At 43.0% G+C, this 12,830-nt stretch overlaps 6 protein-coding genes across 6 annotated transcripts; 2 read left to right on the top strand and 4 right to left on the bottom strand.

Annotated features, from left to right (window-relative positions):
- Positions 1-531: 531 nt before the first annotated feature.
- Positions 532-2,515, top strand: PHALS_04027 (hypothetical protein L916_17454; the record flags this gene model as incomplete). Its single annotated transcript, XM_024722031.1, has 4 exons — positions 532-1,615; positions 1,701-1,921; positions 1,986-2,126; positions 2,189-2,515. 4 exons carry the CDS (start codon positions 532-534, stop codon positions 2,513-2,515), a joined length of 1,773 nt encoding a protein of 590 aa, XP_024573148.1.
- Positions 2,516-2,579: 64 nt separating this feature from the next.
- Positions 2,580-3,292, bottom strand: PHALS_14976 (uncharacterized protein). The gene has a single exon (XM_024722030.2). The coding sequence runs from the start codon at positions 2,953-2,955 to the stop codon at positions 2,698-2,700; it is 258 nt and encodes an 85-aa protein (XP_024573147.1). The 5' UTR covers positions 2,956-3,292; the 3' UTR covers positions 2,580-2,697.
- On the bottom strand, positions 3,291-5,485 carry PHALS_04026 (mitoferrin-like protein; the record flags this gene model as incomplete). Its single annotated transcript, XM_024722029.1, has 11 exons — positions 3,291-3,448; positions 3,549-3,639; positions 3,718-3,909; positions 3,974-4,063; positions 4,178-4,258; positions 4,328-4,433; positions 4,507-4,721; positions 4,802-5,086; positions 5,149-5,264; positions 5,332-5,380; positions 5,474-5,485. 11 exons carry the CDS (start codon positions 5,483-5,485, stop codon positions 3,291-3,293), a joined length of 1,395 nt encoding a protein of 464 aa, XP_024573146.1.
- Positions 5,486-8,659: 3,174 nt separating this feature from the next.
- PHALS_04025 (uncharacterized protein) lies at positions 8,660-9,313 on the bottom strand (the record flags this gene model as incomplete). The annotated part of the gene is made up of 2 exons (XM_024722028.1): positions 8,660-9,053; positions 9,162-9,313. The coding sequence occupies 2 exons, from the start codon at positions 9,311-9,313 to the stop codon at positions 8,660-8,662; spliced, it is 546 nt and encodes a 181-aa protein (XP_024573145.1).
- A 795-nt stretch (positions 9,314-10,108) lies between these two features.
- Positions 10,109-10,359, top strand: PHALS_04024 (uncharacterized protein; the record flags this gene model as incomplete). Its single annotated transcript, XM_024722027.1, has 2 exons — positions 10,109-10,115; positions 10,172-10,359. 2 exons carry the CDS (start codon positions 10,109-10,111, stop codon positions 10,357-10,359), a joined length of 195 nt encoding a protein of 64 aa, XP_024573144.1.
- An 874-nt stretch (positions 10,360-11,233) lies between these two features.
- PHALS_04023 (uncharacterized protein) lies at positions 11,234-11,669 on the bottom strand (the record flags this gene model as incomplete). Its single annotated transcript, XM_024722024.1, has 2 exons — positions 11,234-11,348; positions 11,596-11,669. 2 exons carry the CDS (start codon positions 11,667-11,669, stop codon positions 11,234-11,236), a joined length of 189 nt encoding a protein of 62 aa, XP_024573143.1.
- Between the last annotated feature and the right edge of the window lie 1,161 nt (positions 11,670-12,830).

Raw genomic sequence — 12,830 nt, 5'->3', positions numbered from 1 at the left:
GCAGAAGCAGTCTTGCGCTATATCTGTAGAAGCTAATGGTATTTCTACCAACGTCTGATTGAGACTTTCCTGATGGCGTCTTACTAGCGCATTATCACAGTTCCGAGCCTTGTTCACCATTTATGACATCTATCCAGAACCAAGTAACACCAAAAGCTTACCATGCGCCTTCATGTGCAATGCCTATAAAGCATACATAATATGAAAATTATACTCATTCGCATTTAGTTCAAAAGGCGCGATTAGAAAAAGTGATATTCCCAGATTCTAAGTAATAAATAGCTCTTACATATGTTTTCACGATTTCTTATAAAATGCTTTGAATTACTCATCTCTAATATCGTACTTAGTACCAGCTTAATGCTCTACCGTTCTAAATACTCTGAAGCTCGCTCTATGTCCGAAGGACAATTGTATAAATGAATTTCGCAAATAGAATAGTTGACAACTATCATTAAACTGTGCAGAAAATAGTTCCAGTTTCAAGCTTGCTAAGTAGTAAGTTTGCAGTGTGTATAAATAACCCTCGATATGGATCAAAGGATCAACGGTGCTTCGAGTGTCAATACCGACACGCATCCTCTTCACATTGAGGTGCCAGTTGTGAGTACGCAGCAAGAAGCGCAGACAGGTCTCACGACGTCGGTTGGATTTGCTCAATCACCATCTGAGCTGATTGCTAGTCGATCCACCATGGGCGTGCTAGTGTCCGATAGCTCGATTAATGACACATTGGCACGACCCCATAGCCGTGAGCAGCGCTCTCGCTCAGACACCGAGACCGACAGACGTACGCCTTATGATCTCTTCGTTCGTGGCTTTACGGAACGCAACAGCAGTGCATCGGAAGAATCTCCAACACGTTTGACTACAGCATTGAGCACTCCCGTCAGTGGGGACGCCGTGACCTCTCGATTGCTCCAGGCACTACCACAACTTGCATTTGGTCAATTTTTACAGGATCTTAACAACCAGACACCGCCTTGGCGAGGCTTTGCTGGCGGAAGAACAGATTTTAACGGCAATGCAGCGCAAGAAGATGAAACAGAGAGGACGCTACTCGATCAAGATGCTTATACACTGAATATAAGTTCGGACACATCTTCGAACACCAGATCGGCATCAGAAGAAGGAGTGGGTCAAATGACTGCATCAGATAATTCAAGAGAAAGTGACGGTACTTCAATCGCTCAAGAAGGAAATTTGACTCGAAATTCAGACGAGGACGACGATGAACAGACGGCAATGGACGAGCTGCAGGCGATTTTTCGACGGTGCCACAATTCACTTCCATTTATCGCACTATTTTTCATCTACTTTGCGTATCAACACGCAACAGGCATTTTAGTCTTTGGTGTCGGTACAGTTGCAGTTATGGGACTTGATCAACGATTGCGAGCGCAAGTTGCGCTTAAAGATAAGGCTAACACGTGGCATCTTGTTGGAATTGTCGTTATGTGTGCAATCAATATGGTGGCGCTCTGCTCGGTGGATGGCCAACGCAATCCACTGCCTATACTTCACTCTGATGTTACGGAAGGTAGCAGCAGTCGCAATGAATTAAAATCATCTGGAGAAATTTTTTGGCATGTGCTTTGGACAGTACTTGTCAACGGTATGTGTTCAACGATGGTATTTTATACGTGAAGATTATTTGACTGGATTCGTCATTTTGATCACTATCTACTTTAAATGTGTAGATTTTCTAATTCGATTGTGGAGCGTTATTGTGAAGGCCTTTGTGGCTGGTGCTAAGTCGGATCGAGTTCTTTGTGAACGAAAGTACAGAGAGGAAGAACGAACTAGTGTGGAGCAACATGCATCAATCATCACAGTGGGCGAGGACGAGGACGAACGCTCGACGATGGTCGCTCCGCTTGCACAAGACAAAGTGTCGACTGCTGCTTTTTACCGGAGAAAGGTACGCACTTGGTGCAATTGGTCTGTGCATAGGATGTGGATATTTATTTGAGGGTTGGCTGTAGCGAAAATTGTACGGACTTATTGAAATGTGCTCTATCTTTCTCCGGTCGCTACTCGCTAGTATCCCGTGGTGCAGTCTCTACCAAGTCTGTGCATCCAAATTCATGGCCGATGTATTCACGTTTGCTTACCTTGTGATCAAGGTATGCTAACTTTAAAATATCGGCTCCGTGATATCTTTTACTAAAAAGTGCTCGATTTACAGGGCTTGATACTAGCAGCCCAAGGCCGACGTATTATTATTCTAGCGCGCTCATTTAAGAAGTTGGGACTCGAATTTGGCGTGTATGTGCCACACGATGAAGTGGTGGAATCTGGTTCGCCAGATTGTTCAATTTGCTACGAAAGAATGCGTCAACCTGTCAAGCTCGCGTGCTCGCATATCTTTTGCGAAGAGTGCGTGACTGAATGGTTTGACCACGAACGTTCTTGTCCTTTGTGTCGAGCTACTGTGGGTGGTACATCAGACGACGCAAATGTCAAGCCGAAATTTTTAGATGGTCGGACTAGTCTGGTGCCACAGCTTTTGTAGATGAATATGATGACAAATTTTGCAATCTTTCTTTAATTTATTTCAAATTACCTCTTGTAACAGGTTGAGAAATGCATCACTATGACGAAGACTGTTCCAGAAAGCAGGATATGGATGATCATTTGATCACCTTGAAGCAGTAAGAGCAGAAAGTTATGGCTGATGATCAAATGTAAGAAATGTCATATAAAATCCTTACAAAAGTAGAAGATGTATCTGTAAGCCATGGATATCAAAGAACACTGCTCTATTTCATCGCAATAATGAGAGCAAGTCAAGAACGAAGCAGCACTTTTGATGCCTAGTCTTCGTGTCAAAATGTAAGGCCCTTGACAGTGAAGTAGCTTCTTTGTCAGTCTGAAATGATTTGAGTGATATAGCCTTCGTTGTTGAGAAACAGTATTCACTCGTTTGCAAACCGAGTCAGGTGCTAGGGGCATCCAATAGCTTTTCTTTGTTGTAAATCGGTTTAGTGTCGAAATTAGCTGTGATTGTAATTGAACAAGCAGAAGATTCGATAACAAGACTAAAGGATACTGTACCAATCAATGCTGAAGAAATATTCATTCTTTCTTCATTATGTTTCTTTATGCTGTTGCCTCACTCTACATGTCACCGTCACTGGTTCCTTGCACCAATGCGTACGAGTAACGAACGTTGACGAGTTGTCATCGAATTGCATTTGGTAGAGTCACGCATTCGAAGAAAACTTCCATCCCTGATCTTTAATGTTTTGATATGTCGCAACGCCAATCCCTGCTTTACAGATTGGTCATCACCTCGACACAAAATCAGAAAAGGTATCAACAGAGAAATCTGTTAATGCACGTTCGAGTAAGGTTACACCGAACGCAAAAAGCAGACTATGTTCGTTGTAGTGGTTTGCCAGGTCTTTCATTCCCGCCGCAGTTGATGACAAGTGAAATTCCTTATCTTGACCAAAAAAAATTTCCACCATAAATAACAGATTCATTGCCACTGAAGAGATTAAACTACACCAGCATCAGATGGATTATTAAGCTCTTTTACGTACCAAAAGGTAATGTTTTTGACGTTTCAAACCTCGATCCAGTTGCAAGAACAGACTCGTAATCGCTTTTTATTGTAACTCTATTTGTTTCCCTCTAAGGGCATGTCCAGCGCTCAGCAGTCTCTATAGTGTGCATAAACTCATGGACAAAAATGTACTAGTCGTCTCCAACGCTTATCCGATCCAAATTCTTTTTCAAAACTTCAAATGTTGTCCATGACACAGCGACAGAGGGCGCGTGTACCAATAGACGAGGGTAAACTCCCCGGAAAAATCCTGCGTAACCCTCCTGTGCTTTAATTTTGAAAAGCGCGTCAATGAGTCCACCATATTGCCGACGTAAAACAGGTTCTGCCCGTTCCACCTATATAAGAGGTATAATAGTGAGAATTTTTTTAATCTTTTTAGTACAATGGACGACAGCGTACCCCCGAATGGCTATTTATTGAGCATGAAGGCGGAACTGTTATAGTTCCACCACGCGTCTGTAGCTGCGTACAATGAGTTCGGGATGGACACTGTGGATATTTTTACAGCATACAAGATAATAGAAAAGTAAGTAATCGGAAGTGCACATGAACCTGAGCTTTGGTTTCGGAAAGCTTAACAAAATCAAAGGCACAAGATCCTACCAAAGCTTCTTCCAACATCATCATAGATTGAGTCTGCAATCGGGTCTTGGCTACATCTAGTGGATTTGTCAATGCGCCAGCCTATTGAAGTGCTCAATATGTGAGACTGTATTCCATTTTACCCAGCAAAAAAATATTGCGCGAATTTACCAATGCTCCAGCTGCGGCACCAGACGCAATATATGCCAAGATATTTATCTCTCCTGACGGGTTCAACACTTTCTTAAAAGTTTCGTTCGCCGACACCATGATCATACTACAAATTTACAAATTAGACATCAAAAGTTAGCAAAAATTGTCATACGTCGTATAAATATCGTTCGAAGCACCTATATGGCAAATTCATCAAGAGTGTCGTAGGAAAACTGATATACAGTGCGCGCAAACCTTCTTGCTTTATAACCTGCGGCATATCAGTACCATTTACCGTGTAAATTCTTCCTTCACAACAATAATGCGGCAAAGACACAGAATTAATCACCACCGTCTTAAAACAATCTGCTACTCCTTTGTAATATCCTAATTGTAGTCGCTGCTTCACGACCTGTAAATATAACATTGTAATACATACGATTGCCAAACAACCCATAAGCCAAAGTCGATGTAACAAACATGACGACATACATCCATGGGGGTCATTATGAAATCATGACAGACAGTAGCGATAACACCTGCTGAGCCGGAAGCCATAGGTGTCAGCATGTTCGTATCTGCTCCAAGCGATTTTTTCGCCGCCTCAAATACGGAAAAGTACACGGCGTGGGCTGGTAGACTGGCTCCTAACATGGTACTGACGCCTCGAAAAAGACGAAGTGGTCCTTCCGCTGCTGTAAGTTGGCGGGCCGTCTGTATGGCCGTCAATTGGTGTGGATTGATATTCACTGCGCATCGCTGACACTGCATATGCGTCTAAAGTTTCAATTACAGAATGAGTGCAGCAATCATAAATGTAGAAATAATATCGCACACACTTTAATAGTGTCGATGGGGAAGATGGACACGTGCTCAGCCACACCAGCGGCCGAACCAGCAAGCATGTGATTAACAAATGAACCTTTTTCGGGTGTCCACTCTTCCCAATCTTCGTCTAACGTAGCCATGAGTTTGGTTCTTTAAGGAGCTGCTTTTACTACCTTTCAGGTTAGGCAAATTACTGCACTCCTCTGCTATAGACCACACACGGATAATGTTTGACATGGCAGTCTGTTTTCAGCAAATCAAATACCGAGGAGGAAAATAACATCTATGTATTAATACTTTCAGCCTCAGGTTCTACAATGGTACAACAACAACTACCAGGCTAAGCATCTGTTAACCGACTTGTAGATCGTACAGACAGGATTAAAGTATCGTGTTGGACGATATCAATTTTCTCAGTAAAATGATCTCAGGTTCTTACAATTTTTAGATCATTCGGTGTATTTTCGAATGGATTAGCCATCAAACCCGGACTTTATAAGCTGCTTTTCTGCACCTTAATCAAAGGCCGTTTTTTTAGGCTTCTCTATTTTTGGCATCTATATCCATCACCTCGGCTTCTGCATCCATTACTTGCCTTCTAGTCATACAAATTGAACGCTGAAACGAACATGAGATTTAGTTTTAGATATCATTGATGGTATCTACTGCTCAATTTTTTCCTGAGCCCATGATTACTGGGCGCTGTTTGAGCCTGTAATTTGCGACACGTCTATCATGAATATGGAGGTAAAGAACGTTTGAGCGTTGCCTCTACAGTTGCTGCTCACTTTGAAAAAAATTGTATTTTATGAATTTTAGATCAACTTACAAGACAAAACTTTACTTGTCAATTTATAAGGTATACAGCAATATAATTATTTCTTAATCTTGAGACCAGAACAACTTGGACCAAAACAACTGGGACCAAAACAACCGGGACCAAATCCAAAACCAGCGGTACGCATAAATTTTTACTGCCTCAATATTTGAAATTTGAGGCTCCCTGGTGGATACGTGCCTCACACTTGATAAGCCTTGATTCGAAGTCTCACAGTAAAATGTGATAAAAGTCGAATTTGTGTCCATCTTTTGCTGGGTATTGAAGCAGAAATCTGTGTTGTTGCGGTAGAGATAAAGGGGTTGCAGTTCAACGGGCTGATATATCTCAGGAAATAATTCTTGTCACTTGCAGTATCTCCATGACTTATTCATTATTCAATATAGAATGCACTTTAAATGGAACGTAAAGGATCGAGCTTGTGTCATACTAGCATCGTCGCTCAACTCACACTTCACATCATGGAGCTTGCTGATGTCTATTTAACATCGAATGTGTATTATCTCAGCAATTATTCATAGAATACCAACGTCGCTGCTTCAATTGGCATCTGAAACAGTCTGTATAAATAAGCAAAGACTCATATACATTCTTTGAGATATTATCCCTCAAACCAAGTCATATTGCTCTTGTTATCGTTGTTATTGACACGCTTGGGAAGCTGATGTCTATTGTTGGTCCCGACGGGGTCAGGGGACTGGCAGTCCAAAGGGCCAGATGCTGAAATTACTCGCCAGGGGCGTTGACCAACTACCTTCAAGTGCCCCCCATCCGAGCGTCGGTGGAAGCACAGATGGCACCCGTCGTGATTTTGCTGGTGTTGTTCATTCAGCTCTAGATTGCAGAAATCATGGACAAGGAAAGTTGAAATGGCCATGAATTCAGCTATGCTCCATGGGATCAGCAGCAAGTCTTGCTTGCCGTCGTCAAGCTATGAATCTGCACGCAGGAATAGGCACTACTCTGCAATAACTCTGTGGAAGAGGCATCTCCACAATGGAGAATTTGAAGCGACATATGTCCCAATGCTCGCAAGGTGTAAGGCGGACCCGATGAAATAAGATGCTAGCTAGCATACTATGTCTAGGGGTTAAAAATGCTCATCGCCGCAAGCGCGTCCTTTCCTCTCCCGGGCGGTGATGACAATTACTTCATGGAGGGTCTACGACGGGTGCGATTTCACCGAGCCCGTCGCGACTCTCTTGCCTCATTCAAGAAAGCAAATACTTTTGCAGAGCACAACTTTGTGCTACGAGGGTCGAACGGGTACTGGAAGTAGAAGCCAGTAAGCGCACCATAGGTATTGGTTTCAAGCCATTTTGAGGAGGAAAAATGATCCCTACTCAGCAGCAGCTAAGGTGCTGAGTCTGCAAAATTAACAAAACTCATTTCCCTTTCGAACTTTCACTAACGAATGCAAGAAACATCCAGTTTTCACGAGGAGCTGATCGAGAGGACTCTCGCGGGGTAATTGCCGAGCTTGGTCATTTTCATCGATCGAAAAAATGACGTTCACTACACCTTGCGATCATCAAGCGTGTGGGGTCCGGCTCTGACAAAACCGAAACTATCTGAGACCGATGGGCTTATCAGTGGTTGAGGTTAGCCTATCGGACTTCGTGAAGCCATGGAAAGCTCCGATAGATTCAGAAGTGTACGACGAATTATCCTAGAAAAACGAAAGAACAAATTGAATGCAGCAAGTAGGCTAAGTATCAATATTATGTCCGTGCGTTTCGCAATGCTGATAATCGTAAAAGCGTTGATGATTCTTTTAACCTCATAAAGGTTGGAGCGCTAATGATTTTGTGAGGTGCGATTGATCTGTCTGGGCTGGCTGAAAGGCTACCTACTATTGATCGCTTGAGGGTGATAAATTTGGTGCCATGCACGCCTCTCCTAGCTGATCTCAGATAAATCATGTAGCCGTCTCTGCTGGAAGTCAGAAGCACTAGTGGTGTGGACAAATAGCAGCGACAGTCTCGGTTGGGAGCATATAACTGTCCGAGACAAATGCAATACTTTTGCTGAGAGCCTAAAAGCAAACCTCGGAAGACAAGGAAGGCTTTGAGTTGCGCATAAAAACACACGGTTGGCTGTTTACGTCACGAAGTATTGGCACGTTGTTCGCTGTATTCTTCAAGGTTTGTTCCTTTTGACAAAGATCGAAGCGGTCTCTAAGGCATTATCATGTGGAGGCAGTCACAAATAGTAGGGTCTAACCAGATAGCGGAGAAATTACTTAATCATGTCACAGTGCGACACTTCAGCTGAGTTAGCTGCAACAAATGACGCACGCAACTTACATTGCTTTATAGCTACGCTAGTTGTTAACAAACATATATATATATAATGGTGAATGAAGTGACTGAGGCTGCGGACGTGAAAGTTGCCCTCCACCCAAAAATTAAGAAGTAGTCTTTGTAGAGCATGTAAATTATCACAAAAACTCTATGCAACAAATAGTGATGCGGTGGGTTTCCCGATAAGGTGTTGATTCGTACCATGAGAAAACCGCGTTTTTTTATTCGTCATGAACAGACCACCTCAATAGTGTCATTTTTCTCTATTCTCACTATTTAGGTGTTAGAGGGATCAACCTGCATCTTATGACTGAGTACTCTCAAAATAGGCGTCTGGATGGGTCATTGTCTGCTCAGTAAGGAGCGCAGAGTATTACATGTTTAAAGCGCTGGATTCTTCCACGATGAAGTCGGTAGCGAGTTGAAAACCTGTCTTAATTGTATCGAATGGTTTAGGAAAATGGTAGCCTGACCGCCTACAAACTGACACGAGTAGTCGAAAAGCGTCCTGACACAGCGTTTTGCCGTGGTTTGGACCGCTTCATCGTCGAAATAGTTAGCTTCGGCATTCTCGAACACGGCTCCTATGGTAAGCCGAAAGAAGGTATCGTGGTCCGTTCGACTTGGCCAATCTAAACCTATAATAAGCCGGCTTGCTAAAGTCGCTTCATGCTGGCGGAGAAGCTCGCTCAGCCCAGCCGTTCGTATCTTGATCGGAAAATGAGGCAGGATGATGGTGAAGGCGCCGAAGAGTCCATATTGTCTGATTCCCGATCTGCCAGGACCCCTTTGATGCCCGCTTCAATCCAGCAAACGGATTGACAACAGAAATCACTATGTTTGAAGCTTCACTCGCTGGTAGAGCCTTCACTTAATCGCTCACGAAGATAATTTAATCGCAAATAAAGACAAGAGTATCAGCGTAGGCATCATGTAGTCCCAGCGACGGAAGTGAGCAACACCGACATCAGCTTCAGAAATGTTTGACTCAATAAAGAGCCATAAACTAGGCACATATCCGAAAGGACGCCTCATCACTCTGAGAGATGGGCTTACTGATGTTCTAGCATCGTGCTAAGTCCTTTCAGGTATGGAGACGTTCCAGCTAGAAATACCGCGAAACATTTTTCTGAGTATCACTAGCCAATCTTTATGGCCTTGATTTTTGAGAGTACTGCCCAGATATCATGCTTCCCTTAAAGTATATCTGATGTTGAATCTTGTCGGCACCAAAGACGCATTTATGTACATTAGTGACAATTGAAGCCGTAACCACTTCAGCATAGTTTGTAAGGGTCATACTCGGGCGTCTTACCAAAGTGATTTGGCTTGGCCAGTTTCTCGCACAAGATTGATGCAAATTACCTTGGCGGAGAGCAGCTCCTCACTAATCTTCTTGAATCACGTTCGGGCTCGACATAAATGGCTGTTATACAGGCTATTTTGAAAGGCTAATGTGTGAACCGAAACCAAACCGGATTCAAACCAATCGTTTCAGATCGTCAGTGAAACTTCGATCCATTCCAACGGGTATGATCGCATTACTACTCAAACTCTCTCCAGCTCAAATGCAATGAGGAAGCCCCTAGCTCTCTATGCCGTAATAGCTGCCACGTAGTATGCTCTTTTTAGGCTTAGGCTACACCTGCTCGGCTTTAGGACTTTAGTGATAACAAACAGACTTTGCAGCTTTGCACAGCGACATCGTCGTCAAATTTCTTGCACAAAAGCACAAAACCAAAATTTGTACCCTAATTTAGCAATGAACAGACGTTTCTGCATCCCAAAATATAGCTATATCGTGTTCATATTCCTTTAGCCATCAGTCGAATGCTACGTTCGTGTCACTATTGAATAACGTCTTATAAAGCTGAACTTAGATATGACATGAAGTATTTTCGAGCGCTAATATATCAAAAAAGTCATGCTCTGCAATATTACAATATGGATCCGCTTGCCGCACAACATGTGGTGTTATTCATGATAAGGACACATACAATTTAGATTTTATTCGTTGCGTGACTCTCCCCGAGGCAGACGCCTTGATGGATTTAATTGCATGCGTTGTGAGTACTACGTAGGAAGAGGATTCAGCGTTCATATACGCAAGTGCGAAACGGGCCAAAAGGTCAGCACTCTTTCCGTTAGCTACGGCGGTTTTGACCATTCTCCCGGTTCCTGCAAAGTCGGTAGATACTTCTCCTATTATACGAAGCTGAAGCTGCAGCTTTTACTAGTGTTTTCGCCGCCTAACCAGGCATATCGCGTCTGATCGCGTTTCCTTGCCGCCCAACAGGGCAAGAAGGAGTTGATGGACTTTGTCCAAGTGTTGCGTACTCTTATTGTCGGTATGGCAGCCGTTCAAATTCAACGATACAACATCTAACAATAACTGCGGGTAATCATGGGGTTTATCCCAATTTGTCAACTCTTGATGATTAAGAAATAGCCGACAAATTCCAAGTCTAATACAATTATTTATTACATGCTAACATAGATTATATAGCACAGCAAATCGCTGCTTGTTGTGAGCTCGATATTCCACACACCCCGAATGAAGCCGGATAAAACTGAAACGCGGTAACACAATCGCGCCCATCACCATTTGCTCCAAAAAAATTGCAGGATATGACGAAGGTCATATCGTCACATACGACATGAACTGACCAAGGCAGTTTCAAAAGGGCCAAAGTCAATGTGCGCATGATATTTTCTCCATGAGCCGTGAAAATTTTATCCTCTGTGCATAGTAGTACCATCTGATATATTCTTTGAAAAAATAGTGCGAGGCCTTACCATGTTAGCACATTTAGCAGTATACTTCCGCAACAAGCTGGCCTAGTCTTTAATACTTGTTTGGGTTGGAGCACCAATCAATCTACATTAAACTTAATCTTTGCAAATTTGGCGCGCATACCGTACTTTTTGATAAACTATCCCAGAAATATAATCTTGTTATCCCAAAGACGCATTTCTATAGTAAAAATCGGCTTGCCTAAGCGCATACACACCAGCACCACTCCAAGTATCTAATGAGATGCCCACACCCGATTCTCCGTACTCAGTCTCGCTATGGACAATACTGTGTCAGAGCTGGTCTGTGTATATGAAAAACGCGCGTGAATAGTTACACAATTTGGCGATTAAACCTCGCTTTAGCGCTGGCCAATCAGCGCAGGATAAGCCCAGTCCTGGAGCGTCGTGTAAGAATTACTCGCTGAAGCACGGGTGGTGTCACATCTCTCACGTGCAGTTTATTTTTCTTTCCAGCAAATTAGGAAAACAGAACCAGGATTGACCAGAACATGTTCTCTCACTGTTCTCTAAATACATAGTATTTGGCCAGTATCAGCACACATTCCTCGATTCGGGGAATCGGATCTTGTCTCATGACTTGGTATTCCTCAACTAAATATCAAAAGAACCCTTGGACCCTCGAGAATAACTTGCGCTCGGTGCAATGCAGGTTCCTTTTAAAGCGACAAAGCGTTCAGCTCCTGATTTTTCAACAAAGGATGCTCTGTTTAGCAAGGAATTCTTTCTTGAAGAAAGATATGAGACAACATCCATTAGGACTGCATAGTTTCATCTCCTTTTATAAACAGAAATGTAGCTGCCATCAACCTGTGGAACTTTACCGCACCACAATCTGAGAGAGTCACACGGTCTTGCTTACTCATCAGGTTTATATATCGCGTCAAATATTGAGGCTAGTCACCAGTCTCTACACGGTCTTGCTTTGGAAGCCACTGGACTCAGTCGATCTATATTGTTGCCACGAGATTAAACTAGAGAGACCGCGACACAGTCGCCGCTACGAATTCCGCCAAACTAATGTATGGTGTCCCTTGTTTGTAGGTGTAATAAAGCGGTCAGCCAAGATTGAACACCGGGGCAGAAACAACCAACACATATTCGCGTTCTATCAACCAAACTCTGGAGCTCACGAAAAACGATTGCTTATACCCGTCTCGCGTGAAAACGCGGATCACTGCCGCTTTTGCCTTCCAAGATTAGCTTAAGGCACTTTGCATCATCGTCAAATTTTAAATGGATAATTTCATGTTTTGCGTCAAATTTATCTAAGATTTACATGCTTGCGCCAAACACGCATCTGCTTTCTTTTTGCGGCAAAGTCATGACTCCCCAAACACTTCAATGTGTGGTCCCTAATATTTACAACGTCAGTCCATCCAGGGCACATGTCGTTCCAATCAGGCCATACGTTGAATGAGATCGTATCTCATATCCGTGTTTCAGATGATATAGTGTGCTGGGCTGTCGAGGGTCTTAATATTTAAAATAAGGCTGTCAAGCATCTTCAAGTGTTCCCTTCGCAATTTATACAATAAACACCCGGTATCAGCAGTCTCAATGCCTACGCGTTATATCTCCTTTTTTTCGTTTGTCCCGAGTAATTATTAAACACTACTAAATTATTTACGAATATCTGTCGCTTCAACGGCTTTGAGAAGTCGATATTGACAGCAATTAATGCTTAGGCTGAGAGCCTCACAGTTCTTTGTTGAACTGAATCGGTGGCCCGAGACGC

This window comes from Plasmopara halstedii (assembly GCF_900000015.1).
Source record: "Plasmopara halstedii genome assembly, contig: Scaffold_247, whole genome shotgun sequence".
NCBI classification, from domain to species: domain Eukaryota; phylum Oomycota; class Peronosporomycetes; order Peronosporales; family Peronosporaceae; genus Plasmopara; species Plasmopara halstedii.
The sequence above is the reverse complement of the archived record's forward strand: the minus strand, read 5'-3'. Positions and strand labels throughout refer to the sequence as shown.